Source organism: Myotis brandtii, unplaced genomic scaffold (genome assembly GCF_000412655.1).
Source record: "Myotis brandtii unplaced genomic scaffold, ASM41265v1 scaffold342, whole genome shotgun sequence".
In the NCBI taxonomy this organism is placed as follows: domain Eukaryota; kingdom Metazoa; phylum Chordata; class Mammalia; order Chiroptera; family Vespertilionidae; genus Myotis; species Myotis brandtii.
The window spans coordinates 138517-161792 of NW_005363166.1; the positions used below are offsets into that span (position 1 = coordinate 138517).

A 23276-nucleotide genomic window follows, 5' to 3' on the forward strand; every position below is an offset into this window, starting at 1 on the left:
CCGCGGGTGGCTAACGCAGCGCGAAAACGACGCCCGCCCGCGGCTCGGAGCGATCAGGAAGTAGTTGCCTCTAGGACCCGAGGGCCCAAACTTTGGGTCAGAATTTCCGGCCTGGCCACGCCTCTCTGGTCTCTTTGTGGACTCGCTGGTGGAACTTTACTCGTCCACGGCCGGCGCTGGTCCCCTCCCCCAGCTGGAGTTTATAGAAACTGAAAATTTCGCAGATACCGGAAGGTAGGGCTGAGGACCCGTCTTTGGCAATGACTCGGAATAGAAACAGCAGGATGTAGTTGCCACAGTGCCCTGGCAGTTGTTTGATAAATAATATTTGTGATTATGAATCAGAATTTCTTAACCTGGTGTCAGCCCTCTCGGACAAAGCATTGTTCTTTCTCGCTCAGGAACTTAACTTCGCTGTACAGAAATCCTTTTCCTTCTTTCACGGTTTTGAGTTCACATGATCTCCAGGACAACTTTTTTATTTTTTTCTTTAAATTGTGATTATCTTTTATTTTATTAATTTTAGAGAGGGGAAAAGAGAGAGACAGAGAAACATCGATCTGTTGTTCCACTTATCTTTGCATTCATTGGTTGATTCTTTTTTAAAATATATTTTTGTATTGTTTTCATTTATTTTTTTATTTTTTTATATATTTTATTGATTTTTTACATAGAGGAAGGGAGAGGGATAGAGAGTTTGAAACATCGATCAGCTGCCTCCTGTACACCCCCTACTGGGGATGTGCCCGCAACCAAGGTACATGCCCTTGACCAAAATCGAACCTGGGACCCTTCAGTCTGCAGGCCGACTCTCTATCCACTGAGCCAAACCAGTTAGGGCTGTATTGATTTCGGAGAGGGAGGGAGAGATAGAAGCATCAATGATTAGAGAGAAGCTTTTATCGGCAGCACGCCCCACACTGGGGATGGAGCCCGAAACGCAAGCATGTGCCCTGACCGGGAATTGAACTGTGACCTCCTGGTTCATAGGTTGTCGCTCAACCACTGAGCCACACCTGCGGGGCTCCAGGACAACTCTTAAGAGCACTGGGCAGGGGCAGTACAGGGCAAGTGTTACCTCTGTGTTCTTGAGAAGTTGAGCCAGGGTATTGGAGTTGTTGAGTCCTGATGCTGGGGGCTCTGCCTCCTTGGACTGCTGTAGCCTGCTCATGGTTGCCTTTGGCCCAGATACTTAGCTCTTTGTTCCTGCAAAAGTTGGATAATTTCTCAGTGTTGCCTCCCTCCTGCCCCTTCAAGGACAAAAAGTAAGCCAATAGCCTTTACATGACCACAGTGCATCTAGAGTCGATGAGACAGTGGAAGCAGAAACTACCTGCCTGAAGGTTTTTATTTTTTATTCTCACATGAGGACATTCATTGATTTTTAGAAAGGGGAAAGGAGAGAGAGAAAGGAGAGAGAGAGAGAGAGAGAGAGAGAGAGAGAGAGAGAGAGAGAGAAAGAAAGAGAAAGAGAAACATCAATTTGCTTCCTCTAAGTGCCCGGACCTGGGATTGAACCCACAACCTAGGTATGTGCCCTGACTGAGAATTGAACTGGCAACCTTTTGGTGTGCAGGGACCAAGGCTCCAACCAAGGCTCCACACCGGCCAGGCCTGAAGATTTTTTATTTTTTTAAATATATATTTTAAAAATATATTTTTATTGGTTTTAGAGAGGAAGGGAGAGGGAGAGAAACATCAATGTTGAGGTCTGCTGCCTCCTCTCGCCCCCTATTGGTGATTGAGCCTGCAATCCAGGCATGTGCCCTGACAGGGAACGGTGACCTCCTGATTTGTAGGTTGATGCCCAACCACTGAGCCACACCGGTCAGGCTGAGGGTTTTTTTGTTTGTTTTATTTTGCTTTAAATAGTCTTTTGGGTTTCTGTGTGTTTTTGGTCTCCTTGGAACAGAAGGGAAAAAAAGCAAGGTGTGGCAGGCAGCATTGAGTCATTACTTGGGACCACCCCTTTTAGAGCTAACAGGTGGCCAGGAAAGGGCCGTGGAATATATCCATGGGCAAGTTTGTGCCCTGTAACCAGAAGCCACAGGGAAAGTGGAGTATTAAAATATAGGCACAGCCGAAACCGGTTTGGCTCAGTGGATAGAGCGTCGGCCTGCGGACTGAAGGGTCCCAGGTTCGATTCCGGTCAAGGGCATGTACCTTGGTTGGGGGCATATCCCCAGTAGGGGGTGTCAGTTTGTTTAAGTATGCAATAAGTATCAAGGACTTTAGAGATAAAAATTGAAAAGTATTAAGACAATATGCCAATGGACATGGACAACAGGGGGATGGGAGCATGAGTGTGCGGGGTGGGCGAGGTTGGGGGTTAAGCGGGGGATGAGGACACATTTGTAATACCTTAACTAATAAAAAAAATAAAAAATTAAAAAAAAATAAACTAAAATATAGGCATAATCAGCAGTGGCGCTCTTGAAGCCGTAAGCCTGCTCCTACTCCAGTGTTTGTGGTGGCCGTGCTGAAGGTGGTCAAGGAGGGGGCAGGGCGTTCCTGTTTACCCAGCAAGATAACAACCTGTGCCCCTTTGGAGCCCAGGGTGTACTGTGCACCAGAGCACAGGTTATGCAATGCAGAGCAGGCAGTTCATTATTTCTTTTCCTTATGGTCACCTCCAGATTTTTCTTAGGAAGCAGCCAGTTGGGACTGGGAATAGGACAACAGTGTAGAATCATTGCCCTTCTTGAGAGTTTGTTTGCCAGCTGTTTTACAGATGTGCTCTTATTAATAACCCCCTGCCACACAGGACACACTTGCACCAGAGCACACAGCTACTGAGTGACAGAGGTTGGAATTTTTCTTCCAGTTTTTCTGATTCCAAAGCACTGAGATCTTTCTCCTCCTCCTTAGAATCTGATTGTTGGAAGTGGGAGAGCCTTTGACGGTTATTTACCTCCTCATTTTGCAGTCAGAGAAATCTGAAGCCCAGCGCACTGAAGAGGCTCTGAATTAAAACTGAGCGGTAGTGGGTGAGGGACAGTCTCTGAAGTCAGGCTTTCTGGGCTCTCCTGACTCATCAGGAACCAGTCATCTTTCCTCTCAGAGACTGTTTTCTCATCTGTAAAATAACTGTGAGGTGTCTTCCAGCAATGTAATTGAAAAACACAGGGTTATTGAGGTTTAATTTACACACAGTAAACTTCACACCCAATTTTAGGTGTATAGTTCTGTGAACTTTGACAAACATATACAGTCCTGTAACCACAGCCACAATCAAGGTCTAGAATACTTCCATCAATCCAGAAAGTTCCCTTTTTGTGTTATTGTCTCCCTTCACCCCAGCCCTGGCAAACACTGATCTGTTTCCTGCCCCTATAGTTTCATCAATGTGATTTTAACTGGAACCTTTGGTGAACAGAAGCATGTCCACGTCAGGGATTTAGTTTTAGAACCTTTCCAGGTTCTGTCCGGGGTCCAACAAGCATCCGGTGTGATCTCCTAAACTCCTTTTTCCTGGAATGCTGGCTTTTGCTCGATTTAAGCTTAAGGAACCTTAGAGATAGATCACCTAATGGTTTTCCAGCTCCTCCAAGCTCCAGTGCTTGAGGATATGGTGGGGCAAAGGGGGAAGGTCAAGACACCACAGGTTCAGAAGAGCCTTAACGAACTTCTCACACAGCCAGAAAAATACTAATTTTAGTTAGTTTTATATTGAGGTCCCACTTGTTTTCATTTGACTAAAAAGTTCTGCTAAAAAATAAAAAGTTTGAGACATCACAGATATAATTGAACACCTTTGTTTTTATAGTCACTTCCTATTGGATCCAGAATAACATTCAAACTCCTTACCTGAAGAAATGGGCCACTGCCTGCCTTGCGGACTTCATTTATCCCCTGTGCCCCTCACTCAGAAATCTTCAGCCCCACTAGCTTTTTCTATTCTTCAACCATACTTGCCTCAGGCCTTTTATGTTTTTTCCCCTGCCTGTCACACTCTGTCCCAAGGGGCTCCGCTTCATCATTTAGTTTCCACTGAGAATGCCTCCTATTCAGAGAGCACTTCCCTGGCCTCCTACCCCTCCTTTTTTATTATGGGATAAGTTTAAGGATAAGTTCATAGCACTTACCAAGACTTGAAATTATTTTGGTGTTGGTCTCCCCCTGTACAATTTTAGCTTCTTGAAAGCTCAGGGATCCAGTCTACCTTGTGTAATCAGTGAATACCTACACCTACAACAGTGCTCAATACATGTCTGTTAATAATTTTTATATTGAGGAAGCTGAGGCCAAAATACAAAAGAAGTGACCAACATGCCCAAGGCCACATGCAAGTCAGTGGTAAAACCAGGATTTGAACCCAGTCAGGCTGGCTTCTAAGCCCAATGTTTTTTTTTACACTTGACCACCCTTCTGAGTCCCTTTGTGTTCATAATGATAATCCTGAGATCTTGCAAGTTAATGAATCTAGTAAAAGTGCAGTTGTGGCCACCACACTTTGAGAAAAGAATGTGAATGTGGGCATTTTATAGATTTTCAATGATAAAGATTGAAATCCCAAAGAATTTCAGGGTAAACAGATGTTCAGCTAACAGAACATCTAGCCAGTCCCAAATAGCTCACATAGCCTGCTGTGTTGGTTAGCAAGGCTCTGTATGGGGTGATTGGTTCCTGTCCCCTACCTAATGCCTTTTGCTCTAGCTAATCAGACTGAACTTCCGAGAGTGAATCTGGGTGCTGCTAGTCTTTCAAATTGTGGAGTCTCTGAAAGAAAACACTGGATTAGGATTCTGAAGGTCTGGGTTGTATGTCCAACCACACTGCGGCCAGTTCCTCGGCGTTTATGAAATGGAATTAATGATCTTCATTCTGCCTACTTCTTAGGGTTGTTGGAAAACTGTGGACATGATTAAAATAGTTTAACATTCTCTTTATATATTTTTGAATAGATAATTCATTCACATGGTTCAGAATTCCAAATTTCAAAGATGTGAAAGACATACAGTAAAAAATCTCTTTCCACATTTGTTTCCCAAGCCACCCAGTGCCCTCTAATAAGAGGTAATCAATGTTAATCCATTTTTTTGTCTATCTTGAAAGTATTGTAAATAAAACCAAGGAGTCCTAGCCAGTTTGGCTCAGTGGATAGAGCACTGGCTTGTGGATCGAAGGGTTCCGGGTTCGATTGCAGTCAAGGGCACATACCTTGGTTGCAGGCTCCTCCCCGGGCCAGGCCCTGGTCGAGGAGCGTGTAGGAAGCAACCAATCAATGTGTATCTCTCACATCGATATTTCTGTCTTTCCCTCTCTCTTCCACTCTCTAAAATCAAGGGAAGCCCTGACTGGTTTGGCTCAGTGCATAGAGCGTCGGCCTGTGAACTGAAGGGTCCCAGTTTCGATTCCCGTCGAGGGCATGTGCCTTGGTTGTAGGCACATCCCCAGTGGGGGGTGTGCAGGAGGCAGCTGATCGATGTTTCTCTCTCATCAATGTTTCTAACTCTCTATCCCCCTCCCTTTCTGTAAAAAATCAATAGAATATATTTAAAAAATAAAAATAAAAATAAATAAAATCAAGGAAAAAATATCCTTGGGTGATGATTAAAAAAACAACAAAAAAAAACCCCAAGGAATCACAAATATAAGGAATTATTTTATTGCTGTTGTTATTATTTTTCTCCCTACATTAGACAAATTATTTTTTATTTTTAAATTAAATTTTTTTTCAATTATAGTTTACATTCAGTATTATTTTGAATTAGTTTCAGGTGTACAGTACAGTGGTTAGACAATCATATATTTTACAAAGTGTCCCCCGCAATATTTCCAGCACTTACCTGGCCCCATACATAGTTATTACAATATTATTGACTATATTCCCTGTGCTGTACTATACATCCCATGACTATTTTTGTAACTACCAATTTGTACTTCTTAATCCCTTCACCTTTTTTACCCAGTTCCCCAACCCCATCCCTTCTGGCAACCACCAGTCTATTCTCTGTATCTATGAGTCTGTTTCTATTTTGTTTGTTTGTTTATATTGTTCTTTAGATTTCACATGTAAATGAAGTCATATGGTATTTGTCTTTCTCTGACTTATTTCACTGAGCATAATCTGTAGGTCCACTCATGCTTAGACACATTATTTCTTAACCTGCCCCTCTCCCACACCTCACTCCTCCCCAACTTCACTGTCCCCTAGAAAATTTCAGTTGGTTCTAAATCCTTAAAACATTCTGAATGTTCCTCTACTCAACTCTTATCTAGGACAACACAAAGGCCTGTTATGTAAACTTGTTTTTGCAGATTACTTGTGATGCAGGCCTCAAGTTTACACAGAGAGGTTAACCTTGTAAAATTAGACACCATTTCTTTAGCTCTCTATCAAGTTCACTCTCCCCTTTTTGGGGCTGGATCTCTCATTCACAGAGGTAAAGTCTACACCCCTGGGCCGGGTCTCCCAGATTTCAGGACCTTCAGCCTTGACTCTAAAGCTTCCCTTGGCCCTACAGTCGTTGTTTGTGGCACTTCCAAAAGGAAAGTAAGGGTAGGTAAAAAGAACCAGCTTCTTTTTAAAGTTTGCATCCATAGTCTTTCCAATCAGGGGCCGGCTTTGCTCATGTGCTATTCCTATTTAAATAAAATTGGTTTGACTTTTTCAGTTTTGATCAGAGATAGCAAAAGGACTGTTAGGTAAGAAAGAAGTTCTTGTTGGTTGTCTGAAGAAACATTCATTTTTATCTCAGAGAAAAGTACAGAACTATCTCTATCTAAACCAGTGGTTCCCAAACTTATTTGGCCTACCGCCCCTTTCCAGAAAAAATATTACTCAGCGCCCCCTGGAAATTAATTTTTTTTAAATTTTAATAGCAATTAAACAGAAAGATATATGTATTAATGTTTCTACCTTTTTCGTAAAATATAGTAAAGAAAGGTGTAAATTAGAAACATTGAAGTTTGAAATTATGAAACTATTTATTGAACTCAGAATAGAAAGGTAATACAAAAAAAGTTAAAACAAATGCACCTGTGGCCATCACCCGCCCCCCTGGATCACTGCAGCGCCCACCAGGGGCGGTAGCGCCCACTTTGGGAATCACTGTTTTAGAGAGAGAGGAAGGAAGAAAGAAACACTGATGTGAGAGAAACATCAAACATCAACTGGCTGCCTCTCCTCTCCTCTACTCCCCAAGCCCCCATGGGTTGACATTCAACCACTGAGCCATACCAGCTGGGCTGAAGAAATCTGTTCTTGATACCAGTGGCAACCATCTCATTGCAAAATAAGACTTGCCTCTCAAGTTTTCTGAAAGTTCTGAGGCAGCATGTGAAGTGGAAAGAGGGCCAGTGTTAGAACCCAACAACATCAGGTTAAAATTTTGGCTTTGCCAGATAGGCCCTGATGTCACTGCTTTTAATCTGCTTCACCTGCAAACCCCTAACTTTAAGGACCTGGTGTATAGCAGACCATCAGTAGATGGGAACTGATGTTGGTGTGGAAATCACCTGAGAGAGACAGTGGCATGGGAAGACAGGAAGTGTGGGGTTGCCCAAGTTACTTCACTGATCTCTTACTATATCAGTCAAATGAAGAAAAGAATCCTTGTCTGACCTACCCATATAGGGTTTTCTGTGTAAGAAAAAGCAAGGGCCTGGCTCCTGCAACAGATGTGGGCAGAGATTCCACAAGTCACAGAAGGCCTTTAGCACCTTGAGACATACCCTACATGTCAGGTAGATGTTTAAATGGCAGTGAGTTCACGGTTTATTTATCCATACTGTAAGTATCTACTCTTTCTTAGGCATTGTTATAAGCACTGAGGAGGAGAAAAGGGAAATAGGAGATAGTTCTTGTTCTTTAGGAGCTAACATCTGGTTGGCGAACATCTGTGGAAACCAATACCTAGAGTGCAATGGTGTCAATGCTGTTTCTGTAGTGACTATGATTTCTGAACCAAGAATTGGAAGACATGGCCTGACAAGTACATATGTGTTTATTGTGGTGACAGCAGGACTGAAGTTTTAAAATTAGTACTGTTCCCTCAAAGCAGGATCCTGTGGTTGTCATAGGGATGTGTGTTGAGTGCTGCAGGGGCACAGAGGAGGCAGCAATCTGCTCGTCCCAGGGTTACAGAGGTAGTGAGGTTTGAGTTAGGCCCTGAAAGATAAGTGAGAGTTTCCCAATGGGGACAGACAGAAAGGACTTTGCTACCAAGATCACGTATGTACTAACTATGGAGATGTGAAAGTGGAAGTGTGTGTGTTCAAGTCAAGTGTAGTTGGAGTGTGGGGGCAGTGAGACTATGGTTGGGGTCAGGACCCGCCCTCTGATCATACTAGAAGGTGTGTTGACTGTCCTAAGGGAGGACACTGGTAACGTTTGTCTGGGAAAACCACCGTTTTTTCCTGAGGGTTGACATGGGCCGGAGGCATAATCGGCAGTGATTTTAGGGCAGCCAAGGGATCAAGTCTGAGTGAGCCTGCCGGCTTAGCCCACTCTCCATTAATTCAAGTAGCAGGGCGTAGGAGGCACAGTTTGAGAGAAGGCAAAGTTCACTTTGGGACATATGGCATCTGAGCCCCCTGTAAGCCAGGCCCTTGTTTATGAGAAGTTTTGGAAAAAAGGAGCAAGTTGAGTTTCAGGGAATTATTGCAGAGGCTGTTGAGGGCTGCATAACACCATTTACCAAAGAAATCAGAATTTGTAGTTGGGCTGGAAATGATTTGTGGAGTTGCTGTGCACACAGAATACAGCATGGGGTTACACAGAGCTCTTCTTCTTTTTTTAAATTAAATTTATTGGGGAGACCAGCCAGTGTGGCTCACTGGTTGAGCATCGACCTATGAACCCAGGAGGTCACAGTTCGATTCCCTGTCAGGGCATATGCCCAGCTTGCGGGCTTGATCTCCAGTGTGGGGCGTGCAGGAGGCAGCCAATTAGTGATTCTCTCTCATCATTGATGTTTCTAGCTCCCTCTCCCTTTCCCTTCCTCTCTGAAATCAATAAAAATATATTTAAAAAAATTTATTGTGGAGACAGAGCTCTTTTTATATTACTTTGCTGTGACTCCTCATCTAAAAAGTAATTAGACTTACCTTTTAGGGCTGTTTTGAGTATAAAATGGACCAATAGATGTGAAGCACTAATAGTGCTAGTGCCTGAAGGTTCTCAAAGCATGTTACTAGTAGAACCCCACCTTCACCCTGTGCTCCCACTGGCCCTGCAAAATGAAGCTGGTCGCTGCTATTCCCAAGTTACTGGTAAGGAAACACAGACTCTAGGAAGCTACTGTGACCATCCTTGATCACTTGACTGGTGGAGTAGGTCAGGATTCCTGATTTCTCTTTCATTCAAACTGCAGATGGCTCTACCAAGGAGAGCTGCATTGTGACAAAGGACAAGGAAAGTAACCTTCATGCTGGGATTTGAGGAACCCGTGTTTAGGGGGCTTGAGGAATTTATGCTCAATACTGCTGACTGCAGAGAAGTCGGCTGTGTTAGGTTCACGTTGTTTATTCCTCCCTGTGTTGCTAGCTCAGCATTCTCACTTTTCTCTTCACTTGGTCTCTGTCCAGCTCCCTGACTGTCTTTATTCCGCTAATAGACTGGAGTTTTGAGTGTCTACTATCGTCCTATTGGTGCACTCATGTCTCAGGCTGTGACTTGTTTGTGAGCCTGGGCCAACCTCTTCTCTTCCCTTGGAGAACCGAGGCAGGAGAGTGACAACAGTGTTGGCTGGAGGAGTGGCCCACAAACCACCTCCTGGTTCGACTTACTATATCCCATGAAAAATAGCTCAGGAACTTGTATTTGGGTCACTCGGACCAGTTTTTAGAGTTTTGCCCTGAGCACTAATTTTACCAGAGTCCTTTTCTACTGTGAAGAAGCAAGGAACTTTCCACTGCCTGATTTGTCATGCAGGAGAAAGACTATTCAAATAAAATCCTCTTATGTTTCCATTCGGCGGGACAGTGCTGGACACGGTTTTTGGGAACTTAATCACGTGTGCTTTTTGTTTGTTTGTTTGTTTGTTTGTTTGCAAGAATAGTGTTTATATGGTAAACAAATAGCAAAAGTACAGCCTTGGCTTCCACTAACCCCACCGTCTTGGTGCAGGAAGGTCATCTTCCAGCAGTGAGTTGGAAGAGTCAGGCGATGCAGTGTCACCAGTCTCTGTGTTTCAGAGCAAGGTCCTACTGTCAAAGGACTCTCCATACTTCTTCAAAGGCTGTGGTAAGGTTTGCGCAGGTAAAGGCCGCAGAAAAGGGTAGTTGCTGATGGACACTATTTTCTCTGTATCCTCCACACTGAGCTTGCCATGGGCCAAGGCCCCCACTACAGAGGCAATAGGGTTGCTGCTGGGCACCAACTCTTGCACATTACTGACAACTGGGATGGAAAAAGAAGTACCAGTTTTCAAGCATCCAACTGGGAAATGATCTCACACTGGATTCTTAATTACCTTAAGAGCTTCTGGGGGCCATCCGTTGCTCGAACACTGCATTTGTCTAAAAGCTGAACCATGAGGCCACAAAAAAACGGTCAAAGGTTCTGGAAATTCGAGTCTGGGGGTTCACTTCAGTCAGCACATTATTCTGTGTATGGACATAACCCTGCAGCAAGACAGCTCAGTTGAGAGGACTGAGGTTTTGCAGTGTCTACTATTGTCCTATCGGTGCACCATGTCTCGGGGTGCATTTTATGTTCCCTGTCTGGCCCCCAAAGACACCTTAGTTTGGGACATTTGACTTAAATGGCTAACATATTTTATGGTGTGGGCTGTTAGAGTCAAGAATTAAGGGCTCTGGGAGCATGGTGGAAAGAATGAATTCTGCTAGGGTTGGGCCCAGGCCTGTGTGTCAGGGAGAGCTCTACTGACCACATGACTTTTGAACTGGGGTCCTGAAGGTTTGGTAAGAGTTCACCAAAAGATCAAGATGAATGCAGTTTATCCTAGAAAAAGGAGGTAATGACAAAAATGACAATACCCCACCATGGGTGTGGGGACTCAGAGGGACAGTGTACATTGGGAGTTGTTAGGTGTGGAACTTAGAAGAGAAAATAAACCTCATGGAGACGGTGCTTCCCTGACTGAGGCAGCAGCTGATGGGCTGGAGCCTGTCACCACCAAGGCCAGAGAAGGATGGAAACAAGGACTCTTGCTGTCTTGAAACCCCCACCCCATCCTACCCATTTGAAACTCACCTGACCATCCCCTGCTGAGTGGGAGGCTGGCAGCTCCTGTCTTCCGAGCTGACACCCTCTGGGAGCCATTTCCATCCTAACTGGACCTCACTTCAACCCTTTCTGACCAGCAGAATCTTCTGGACTTCACTCCAGATATCAGCAGCCAAGGCAATTTCCCCTAAAGAGAAAGCCTGGTAGGGAAAGGTGAGAGAAGCTGGAGGCGTGCCAGGTGGGGGGTGAGACAGTTAAGGAGTGAGGGTGCAGGTACAGTTCACAGTACAAAGTCCCTGTCTGTTTGTCAAATGAGAGTACAGGAGAGTACTTCTGGGGGGTAGGGGGCTGGTTTCCTAAACTAGGGCCTAGAGTCCAGCTACTAGATGGAGAGCAGGCAGCGCAGGGTAACAGGCTTGTAAGAGCAGAAATAGTACTCATCCATCCACCATATATTTATGGAGCACCTTCTACATGCCAGGCACTGTGCTGGGTGCTGGACACATGGAGAAAGCCAAACAGACACAAGTCTCCCAGGAAGGTTCTCTTTAATTTATCTGAAAATATCTTTATTTAACCCTCATTTGTGAGAGATTTTCTTTTTTCCTGGATAGACTTTGGTGCTGAGAGTTTTTTCTTTTCAACACTTCTCAGCATTGTCTTCTGGTATTCATTATTTCTGATGAGAAGTCACTTGTCATGTTTGGCTATGGTTTCCCATTATATATTTTGTATTTCTTTTGCTTGGGGTTTGCTGAGTTTTTTGGATAATTAAATTAGTATTTTCATCAAATTTGCAATTTCAGTCATTAGTTCTGCTACATTCTCAATATTTTCTACTTCTGGTACTGCAGTTATGTGAATATGAGACTGTTTGATATTGTCCCACAGATCCCTTTTCATTTTTTTTTCAATCTATATTTTTCCCCTTTATTCTTCAGATTGAATATTTCTATTAATTTTTCTTCAAATTCACTGGTTCTTTTTTTTCTTTTGCATTTTCATGCTGCTGTTAACATTATTGAATGAATATTCCATTTCACTTATTGTACTTCTAAGTTCTAGAACCTCGAGTCTCTTTTAAATATCTTTAAAAATTATTTTCATTTTTTGCTGAAATCCCCTATTTACTCACTTATTGTGATCATATTTGCTCTAATTTTTTGACCATATTGTCCTTTAGTTTTTTTATTATATTTAAAATAACTGTTTCAAAGTATTGCCTATTAAATCTATATATGGGCCATTTTGGCATCATTTTTTTATTTTTAACTTATTTATTTTTAATCCTCACCCAAGGACATGTTTAGAGAAAGGAAGGGAGGAAAGGAGGGAGAGAGTGAGCCAGGGAGGGAGGGAGGGAGAGAGAGAGAGAGAGAGAAACATCATTGTGAGAGAAATATCGATTGGTTGCCTTCCTCACATGTCCCGATCAGGAATCAAACCCAAAACCCAGGTATGTGCCCTGACTGGGAATTGAACCAGCAACCTTTCGGTGCACAGGGTGACACTCAACCAACTGAGTCACTCTGTCCGGGCAAATTTTTTTACTGGCATTTAAATTTTGTTTTTCAATTAGAGTTGACATTCAGTATTATTTTATATTAGTTTCAGGTGTACTGCATAGCAATTAGACAATCATATATTTACAAAGTGTTCCCCCAATAATTCAAGTTACCACCTGGCACCATACATAGTTATTAAAATATTATCGACTATATTTCCTATGCTGAACTTTACATTCCCTATGACTGTTTTATAACTACCAGTTTGTACTTCTTACCCCCCTCCCATTTGGCAACCATCACTCTGTTCTCTGTATTTATGAGTCTGTTTCTGTTTTATTTTGTTCTTTAGATTCCACATATAAGTGAAATAATACAGTATTTGCTTTTCTCTGTCTAACTTCTTTCACTTAGCGTAACTCCCTCTACATCCATCATGCTGTCACAAATGGTAAGATTTCATTCTTTTTCTATGATGGAGTAATATTCCATTGTATATATGTACCACATCTTCTTTATACACTCATCTATTAATGGGCATTTGGGTTGCTTCCATATCTTGGCTATTGTAAATAATGCTACAGTGAATATAGGGGTGCATATATCTTTTAGAAGTAATATTTTGGATTTCTTAGGGTATATACCCAGAAGTGGAATTGCTGGGTCATAAGGCAGTTCCATTTTTAATTTTTTGAGGTAACTCTATACTGCTTTCCACTGTGGCTGCACCACTCTGCATTCCCATCAATAGCGCACCTTTTCTCCACACCCTCACCAGCACTTGTTTGTTGATTTATTGATAATAGCTTTTCTGACAGGTGTGAGGTGATATCTCGTCGTTTTAATTTGCATTTCTCTGATGATTAGTGATGTTGAACATTTTTTTATATGTCTATTGGCCATCTGTACATTCTCTTTGGAGAAGTGTCTACTCAGATTCTCTGCTTATTTTTTTTCCTCCCTTGAGCCATAAAATTTTATTGACAGGTCAGAGGAAGAGCCGGGGTAAGGCTCCCTCCCTTCCAGAGCATCCCTCTGCTGGAAGCAGGAAGCCCAGGAGGCTGCTGGACTCAGGCTGTCTTGGTGACGGGCAGGTTGGTGATAGGCATCCTGGCCCTGACACAGGCTGTGGTAGGTGGCGGTCTCCTGCTCCAGCTATGTCTTGATGTCAGGAGCTGCTGTTACTCCAGGTTCTGACGCTTAGTGCCAGCACAAATGTCACTCAGCTGGGCTTGGATACTGCTGATAGCGCCTGGACCTGTCAGCTGGGCTCTGAAGCAAGCCTGTGTTTCAGCCAGCGTGCCTTCTAGGGTGGCTTTCATGTTGAGCTGAGACTGAAGCTTGATCTCCAGACCAGTTGGTGACCTCTGTCTTGCTAATTGGTTTTTTTAAGAGAGAGAAAGAAAAGGGGGGGGGGAGAGAGAGAGAGAGAAACAGAGAGAGAGAGAGAGAGAAACATCACTTTATTGTTTCACTTATTTATGCATTCATTGGTTGCTTCTTATGTGTGCCCTGACCAGAGATTGAACTGCAACCTTGGTGTATCCGGACAACGCTCAACCAACTGAGCTACCTGGCCAGGGCCGTCTTGCTAATTGGCTAAATCGGCAGTTACTCTGTGTGGCCAGCGACCTCTGGTTCAGCTTCTCAGTCTGACTGGTTCACCAGGTCATCATCCTTCCAGTTCTTCTCAGGTTCTTCTCAACCATGACCAGGTTTCTCATATCACTCGGGATCTTAGCAGGTCAGTGCTGGAGCGGAATCCACCTCCACACTGACCTTGTCACCACCTGGCCCTTTAGGGCACTGATTTCCTCCTCATGGTTCTCCAGATAGGCCAGCTTTTCCTTCAGGCCTTCAATCTGCATCTCCAGATCTGCTCCTGCCGTGGTCAGCTCCTCCAGCTCTTTGCACAGGCCATTGATGTCAGCTTCCATGCTCATGCGTAGGGCCTGCTCTGCCTCGAACTTGGTTGGAAGTCATCCACAGCCAGACGGCATTGTTAATCTGAAGGACAATCTTGGAGTTCTCAGTGGTGGCAGCAAGAATCTTATCTCGAAGATCATCAATGGTCTGGTAGTAGTGGCTGTAGTCATGGGCACCCCGGGCGCCTGCTTCTGGTGCCAGTCATGATCTTCACCTCCAGGTCACCTGTTGGCCTCCTCCAGGGCACATACTTTCTCCAGGTGTGAGGCGCTAAGGTCTTGAGGTTCTGCATGGTCACTGTCTCGTTGCCCACCAGAAGCCTGTCGGACCCAGCCAAGGTGCCCACATAGCCATGTCTGTAGCCCTCAGAGGAGGGTGAGGACACGAAGCAGACGGAGGACATCGACACACCACAGTCCTCCAAGTCCCCATGAATGGTGGGTGTGCGGTAGGCGCCTTTGCTCTGAAGTGCAAGGTGCCCGCCCATGCCCTGGAAGGATGAGGAGGCCCTCAACTGGCAATGCAACTATAGGAAGTCATAGTGAAAGAGGACTCTGTGCCACTCATCAGAGGAGTGGAGAGGCTCTTACCTCTCTCTGCTTATTTTTAATTTGGGTTGGTTGTGTTTTTTTTGGTTTTGTTTTTGTTTTTTAAAAAATATATGGCCCTAGCCGGTTTGGCTCAGTGGATAGAGCGTCAGCTTGCGGACTGAAGGGTCCCAGGTTCGATTCTGGATAAGGGCACATGCCCAGGTTGCAGGTTTCTCTCTGGCTCGTGCAGGATCTTAGTAGTTAATTAAATTACTGGTTGATCACTTTGAACCTGTGTATGTTTGTTTTTATGTTTTGTTAGTGTTCAAGGATGTTTGTTTTGCCTCTCTAACCGGACAGAACTCAGCCTCCAAACCTGAGGCTTACGTTGGGTCTTGGTTTTAGGATTTGTTGGGGCAGGTTTATGAAGGCCTTCCTCCAGCCATGGTTCTCACTCATAGTATACAGCCTTCCTGATGTCTCAGCTTAATATCTGGGTCATTAACAATGTGCTAAAGAGGCACCTTGATGTGTCTGGGTGGGAACTTCAGCGTCCCCTAGCACTGCTCAACCTCTATTTCTGTGTTTGGTCTATTCTTAACCCTGTTGGAGCCACTCTGGTAAGATTCTGGTAGTCTGATCCTGTGCATGAGTCCTCAGGTGAGGACTCACTGGGAACTCCCCCACATAGACTGTTGGGCTCTCACACCCCCTGCATTGCTCCATCCATCACATCTAAGATGCTGATCTTTGCCTCCCTGGCTCAGTGGGACCACCATGCTCTGGATTCTATCCACTGTCCTGTGGTTAGGAAACCGCCGCTGGGTAGAGAGTTTTGGTGATCACGAGGTACATTTCATGAGTTTTGCTTCTTGCAGGGTTACAGTTTTGTGCTGCGTGTTGTTTACATTAGGCAGCACAATGGGGTTGAAAATGGCAGCCTCCCTGTTTTCCTCAGTCTAATGGTTGTTTATGGAGGGAAGGTTTGTCTGCTGTTGATGACTGTGCCAGGGCTGGAAGTTGTCCTGGAGTGCTGGGCCTGCTCTGGATGGGTGAACATCCAAACTCCCTGCTTGGCTGTTGTCTTGGGATCTCACTTAGCGATTCCCTTTGCTTCTCTTTTGAGTTGAATTCTCTGTTTTCTGAAGCCCCCGTTTTCTTATTTTTGATTGGTTTCTTTAGGTAGAGGAACCTTCAGTAGTTTCCTGATAAAGGGTGGTAGGAAGGTAAATTTTTTGAGGCCTACATGCCTGAAAATGCCTTTATTAAACCATCACACTTGACTGATAGTTGATTGAGTAGAGAATTCTAGATTGGAAATAATTTTCCGTCATAATTTTAGGCATTGTTTGATTGAATATCTAATACCATGTGAATCTTGTGTGAAACCTTGAAACCTGTTTTTTCGTTTTCTGTTTTTACTCTGGGAGTTTTTCTTCCCTATTATTCTGGAATTCTCAGTCATGTGTTTTGTGTGGGTCTGTTTTCCTTCATTGTGTGTGTGCTTCGTGGACCCTTTCAATCAGTTCTGGGGCATTTTCTTGAAGTATTTTTTTGATTTTACTTCCTCCCCCCACCCCCCTTGAACCTTTTACTATCACATATTGTACCTCCCAAGTGGTTTCTACAATTTTATTTTCTCTTTTCCATCTCTCTTTTTTTTTTTTTTTTTTTTTTTTTTTTACCATGGAGGGATGTCTTCAACTTTTTATCTCCCAATCCTTATGTTGTATTATTCATTTTTGTTATATAGTTAATTTTCAAGAGCTCTTTTTTATTTCTGAATGCTCCCTCTACTTAAAGTGTTTATTGTTGTTTCACAGATCTTTTCTATCTCTGAAACTCTTGATGATTGTTTTTGAGGTTTTTGCTTTTGCATAATTTCTGTTTCCTCCAAGTTGCTTTTTTCCATGTTTATCCTCTGTCTTTAGTGTTATATGCTCTCCTCTGGGGTGTGGAGATGAGTGCTTGGTCATTTGGATCCCAGGTTTGTGTAGTGTCAGTGTTTACACCTTTTGCTTCGCCCCATGCATGAGCTAGCAGACAGCATAAGCCGTTGGGTGTGGAGCCTGGTTTCCCTGTAGCCTCTTAGAGCTGAAGAGTAAATAGGAATCCTCAGGACTGGAGGATTGTATTTGGCATGTTGTGGCCCAGAGGTTAACTCTCAGACTTTTCTTGGTGGGGCCTAGGGAAAAGGTTGTCACCTCCATACCGAGAGGGACATTATCCCCACTCCGGACAGACTAGAGGGCCTCTGACACCTTGAGAACTAGATAGAGAGGCACTGACAGTACTTGCGCCAGCAAAGGAGCGTGGATGGACCTGCAGCCCAGTGTGAACCAAAGGCTCGTGTTCATCCTCAGAGAGCCCCAAGAACCTGTGATTTCTGGAGTGGAGAAAGCAATCCCTGAGCTCCTGAGAGCCCTGGTACCTGCCTGCTCTGATGCCTGTCCGCAGTCTCTCTCCCAGTCCTAGAACTGGTGGTGGTCTCCGCCTAGAGTGGGAGGCCTCCTCGTCTGGGCACAGTGTAGGGCCAGGTCTGCCCTGCTCTATCTTGTGTCTGTCTTGCCAGACTGCTGCCTCTATAGAAAGCTAGAGAAGCTCCTGCCACACACAGGTACCTCTCCTGCGTGGCCAGTGTCCAGGAGGGCTGGGTATTGGGCCCTAGTGAGTGTTGTTAAGTGAAGACATGGGCAGGAAATGATGCCAAGCTTTTTGCGTTTGGTCAAGATGGGTCAGTTGATGGTAAAGGCCCCAGGAAGGGCTCTGCCCGCTGCTTCTCCTAGGCCCTCATTGACACAGCCCAGGCCTCCCTTACCACCAAGTAGGGAGCATATTCCTGGGTATTTTTTTAAAAATATATTTTATTGATTTTTTACAGAGAGGAAGGGAGAGGGATAGAGAGCCAGAAACATCGATGAGATAGAAACATCGATCAGCTGCCTCCTGCACACCCCCCACTGGGGATGTGCCCACAACCAAGGTACATGCCCTTGACCGGAATCGAACCTGGGACCTTTCAGTCCGCAGGCCGACACTCTATCCACTGAGCCAAACTGGTTAGGGCATTCCTGGGTATTTCTGAGGCAGATAGAGAACCCTAGTTGTGGGGGAGCCTTACACAGCGCAGGGCCACTGAGTTGCTTTCTAAGGGCTCAGAAAGGCTCCCCCCGCCCCCACTCTCTCTCTCCACCTTCTAGACCTTCTGTGTGATTCCAGTCAAGGTTTGGGCTGGTGGCCTGCCAGTTGGAACCAGTGCTTTCGGCATGGGTGTGTGGGATTGCCCTCCCTGTCCCGGCCATGTCATCTGGTTCATGGGAGGCTTCCTATGTCTTTAGCTGCAGATCTGGGACACTGCCGGCCAGGAGCGATTCCGCACCATCACCCAGAGCTACTACCGCAGTGCTAATGGGGCCATTCTTGCTTACGACATCACCAAGAGGAGCTCCTTTCTGTCAGTGCCTCATTGGATCGAGGACGTGAGGAAGTATGCTGGCTCCAACATTGTGCAGCTGCTGATCGGTGAGCTGGGAGGGATGAAGTCAGGGCTGGCAGGGTTCCTTGGGACCACAGATCCTGTCTGTCTCAGTTTCTCCTTTTTAAAAAAAATTTTTTTTATTGATTTCAGAGAGGAAGGGAGAGGGAGAGATAGAAACATCAGTGATGAGAAAGAATCATTGATCAGCTGCCTTCTGCACACCCCCCTATGAGGGGTCGAGCCTGCAACCTGGCATGTGCCCTGACTGGAATTGAACCATGACTTCCTGGTTCATAGGTCGACGCTCAACCATTGAGCCACACTGGCTGGGCTCTCTCTTTTTTTAATCCTTACCTGAGGATATTTTTCCATTGATCTTTTAGAGAGAGGGAAAGACAGAGCAAAACACTGATGTGAAAGAAACACATCGATTGGTTGCCTCCTGCATGTGCCCCAACCAGGGCCCAGGCCGGGGAGGAGCCTGCAACCAAGGCATGTGCCCTTAACCGGAATCGAACCCAGGACTCTGGTCTGCAGGCCAACACTCTATCCACTGAGCCAAACTGGCTAGGGCTTCTCTCTCCTTTTTAAACAAAGGAAAGCCAGAGCACAGAGAGGGCCTGAGCTTATCCAGGCAGGAATGGAGCCAGAACTTGAAATTCTGATTCTGCTAGTCACTTGTAACGTTATATTTAAAATTGGAATTTGGGAAGAAAGGAAGCTAAAATTTGATTTGCAGCGTACATGTATCTGCACAGTGGTTAACACTGGTTAAGTCTTCACACGTGTCTTTGGATTTAATTCCCATAGTCTGACTACTCCTTATTTGTCAGGGCATGGGCATGAGGCTCAGAGAAGTGAAATAATTTCTCAGTTCAAACAGTCTGTGAGCATACACACGTGAAATTTGAGTGTAGTTCTACTAGTACTAACCATAATTCAGCAGATTAGGGCTCCTCAAATGTCCCCAGGCCTCCAAAGCCATAAAGCACAGCTGCTGGGCACCACCTGCAGAGCATTCAGTTCAGGAGGCCTGGGTGAGGCCCAGGAATGTGCATTTCTAACAAGTTCCCAGGTGACATCTGGGACATATCTGTTGCCGACTCAGGGAACCCACTTTGAGAACTGTTGCAGAGATGCGGATACCTCCATTTTCCATTTTTTCTCCTACGTAAACTTCCCAGAACTGGGCTCAGGAAGCTTTGGACCACTTGTGTGACCCCTGGGTCTTCACCTCAGCAGTCAGACTGATTTTTCTAAAACGAGGTTGTACAGGTGGGTCCTGGATGTCGCTCCAGCTGGGGAAAGGATGGCTTGGTCCCACACACCTGCCTGGACTGGGCTGAGAAGGGCTAGCAGAGCTCATCTGCCTGGGAAGTAATGGAGCTCTCCTTGCCCAGCCTTCCACAGTCCTTTTATCCAGGACATTTAAAATAAGACATTTTATTATTGAGTATTTTACACAAATACAGAAATAACATAGTGTAACGAACCTTAGACCCATCACCCAGCTTTAGCAACTCATGTCACATTTCACCTCCACCTCATCCCCTCCCTCCCTTGTATTATTTTCAGGCGATTCCTAACTACAACTATTTCATCTGTAAATATTCTAGCGTGAATCAAAAGATAAAAACACTTAAAAAGACATGACAAGAGTACCATTTTCACATCTAAAAATATTGACATTTCCTGAATAAATCAAATAGCTGACCTGTGTTCAGATTTATAATTACTCATAAACAACATGTGCTTTTTTTTCTTTTTGAAATTAGGATAAGTTTCACACATTGAAATTGATTGCTACATCATTTAAGGTTACCAAAGAAATTTCAGATATTTATAGACATTTATCTATTTTTTTGTCCTCCCTATATCACATTATAAAAGTCAACCATTTAGAAACTTAAAAAATGCTTTTAAAAATTGGGTCAAGGAGTAGTTTACTAGATGATTTGGAATGTAATGAGGCATCTCACACCTGTAGGAGAAGCCAATGATGTGCTCTCAGGTAAAGTGGTAGTCTGTGTTCTTAGTAGTAGAAAAATAAGAGAGAATAAATAATAAGTATAATAACAGAATTTTACCAGAAAAACAAACAAACACAAAAAGAGCAGTGCCAGATTTCTTTAACTTACACATTTATGGAGTACCTGCCAGATGCCAGTTGTTTTCATTTGTTGTATCATTTAATCCCTGCTCTGCTGAAGGTGGCATCAGATGGGGAAATTGAGGCTCAGAGATGAAGTGACTTACCTAAGTGATAGGAAGCTGGAGTTTCTACCCAGATTTTCTTCTAGCTTTAAAGTATGGTATTCTTTTACCTAAATTTTACTGCTATATCTTAGAAAGAGTCAAAATATACAATCCTCTGGCAAAGGTTAAAAACAGAGTGGGGTGGACTAAAGGATAGAATAGCAGCTTTAAAATAAAAGTTTGGTTGTTGTTTTAAAGATCACCTTGCACAACTAGGAGTTGACAGAGGGCATCAGATGGGATTGGGCTTGTCGGTTTGGCCCTGCCACGTAGGACAGGGCTTCCCTGCACCGGCCGACCTCACCACGCTGCTCCTGGCCTTTCCCCGCAGGGAACAAGTCGGACCTTGGCGAGCTCCGGGAGGTCCCTCTAGCTGAAGCGCAGAGCCTGGTGGAGCACTATGACATCCTGTGTGCCATTGAGACCTCTGCCAAGGACTCGAGCAACGTGGAGGAGGCCTTCGTGAGGGTGGCCACAGAGCTGGTCATGAGGCACGGGGGTCCTCTGCTCAGTGAGAAGAGCACCGACCACATCCAGCTGGATAGCAAGGACATTGGAGAAAGCTGGGGCTGCGGGTGCTGACTGGGGTGCAGGGCAGGCAGGCAGGCAGGGGCCTCCCCTTCTCCTCGCTCTGGTCTGCCAAGCCCAGCCCTCCAGAGCTGGCCCTTTAGGGCACCCGTGATTCTAGAGCAGCTGGATAAAGCCTGGAATCATTCATCCCATGGCCTGGATGCTTGATGGGAAAGCTCCCCCAAGGAAAGGAGAAGCAGGGTTCCTCCTGCAGGAGCCTGTGGTCACAGGGCAGGGTGTGGGGCCCGCCCTGCCGGTCAGTGGCTGTTCCCTTCATGCTCTTACATTTCAGGACTGGCCCGAGCTCACAGTGTGGACCACAGCTGGAGAGGGGCCTGGACCGTGCCTCCCCTGCTCTATACAAACTAGTTCTGACCATTTCACACCTGTGTCTGCTGCAGCCGTAGCAGCAGGTTGCTGCCTCCCAGGGGTGTGACTGGTTCCCAGGTCATTCCAGGGCCTCCATATGTAGCTGCGGAGAGCAGAGCAACCAGCCCAATGGGTGGTTTCTGAGCACAGCCCAGGGAAGCCCTAACTCCTTCCAGGGCAGGAACCTTCTTCACTGCCAGCTCTAAGCTCACAGACACCATGGGGCCCAACTTGCTGCCTTAGCAAGACCTCTCAAGTTTTCCATGTAGCTTCTTGTTTTCATTCACAAAAGTGTAGGCCCACAGCCAAGCAGGGACTGTCTGCTGGCTTGGGACCCAAAGTTGTGTCACTCAGGTTGCAAAAACAGTTAATTCTTCAGTTCTGAGGTCTCAGAAGCTTGGGGGTTGGGGAATGAGAGAGGAATGTGGACATTTAAGGGAAAAGTAAAATCTTGCATCCTTGAGGCTCAGGTCTGAGAAATCTTTCCTGTCATGTTTAGAGCACCAGCTCTCCACTGCTCCCAGTCTAGCTTAGAGTTTCCCCAACCAAAGAGGCGAGGCCTGGTAGTTCTGGGCCTGGGCATTTCACCACCCCGTCCTCCCCTTCCCCTCCTCTGAGTCCACCTGCCCCCAGCAGCCTCCACATGCGCAGATGCTGAGGTAAGAAGGCAGGGTGGAGCCGGGGTCACGGGGTCTTCGAAGCAGCACCAGACTCTGGCGTAGCTCAGAGGGTCACAGGGTCTGGCCTTAGGTGATCTTCCTAAGCCAGCCCAGTTCTCCCCTGTCAGCCCAGTTCAGCCCCGCTGGCCTCTCGGTGTGGGGCCTCAGGAAATGAACTGCGAGGCCGCATCATGGAGAGGCAGCCCAGAGCCTGCCAGGCTTGTCAGGCACCTGACAAGCAAGAAGGCTGCCTGGCTTCAGTCCTCAGTGGCCTTGCTGATGAGTGGGGCCCGGTTGCTGGCAGGGAGTTGGCGCCTGCCCGGCCTCTCCATTGCCTGGGCTCCGCCTGCCGAGCGGAAAGTGCCTGTCGCCGAGGGGTTCCCTGAAGAGGATTCCTTTAAGGTCAGGGACAAAGGTCCTCCAGCCCCATGACCTCTGCTAGGGGCTAATATTTGGGCAGAGCTGGGCGTTGAATTCAGGCCCCAGCTAGAAAATGTCACCTGCTGTTTTTGGGGTCTTGGGGCAGAGGCAAGGGCCTGCATCCCTGTGATTGACTTGCAGCCCCACTTCCAGCTGAGAGCACAGGTACCCAGCCCCGCAGGGTTCAGGGAAGAGGGAGGTCCTTCTACCCCCTCGGATGGATGTCCTTGGCGGGTAGGCACAGGAACGGGTAGCTGGCAGGTGACAGGCTCGTTTGTCACTTTGGGACGTGAGCCACCACAACCCCCGTCCTTAGGGCAGGAGGCCTGAAACCCTGCAGAGGCTTGGCTTAGAAAGGGAAGGAAGAGCGACCTAGCCTGGGACCAGGGAGGCTTCTTCTCGCTGGTCACCTCTTGGTTTACCCAGAAA

The 23276-nt window shown here is 45.7% G+C and overlaps 1 protein-coding gene across 2 annotated transcripts in view; it reads left to right on the plus strand.

Moving 5' to 3' along the window:
• The window catches only part of RAB43 (RAB43, member RAS oncogene family), a 22941-nt gene extending 697 nt beyond the window's left edge, over positions 1 to 22244 (plus strand). Inside the window, exons 2-3 of one of the 2 annotated variants that reach the window (XM_005871455.2) lie at positions 18434 to 18617; positions 21161 to 22244. In XM_005871455.2, coding sequence (XP_005871517.1) covers positions 18434 to 18617; positions 21161 to 21411 — 435 coding nt within the window. In that variant the 3' untranslated portion in view covers positions 21412 to 22244. The remainder of the gene's footprint in view (positions 1 to 18433; positions 18618 to 21160) is intronic. The other variant, XM_014543911.1, reaches the window with a different exon arrangement.
• The last annotated feature ends 1032 nt before the right edge of the window (positions 22245 to 23276 follow it).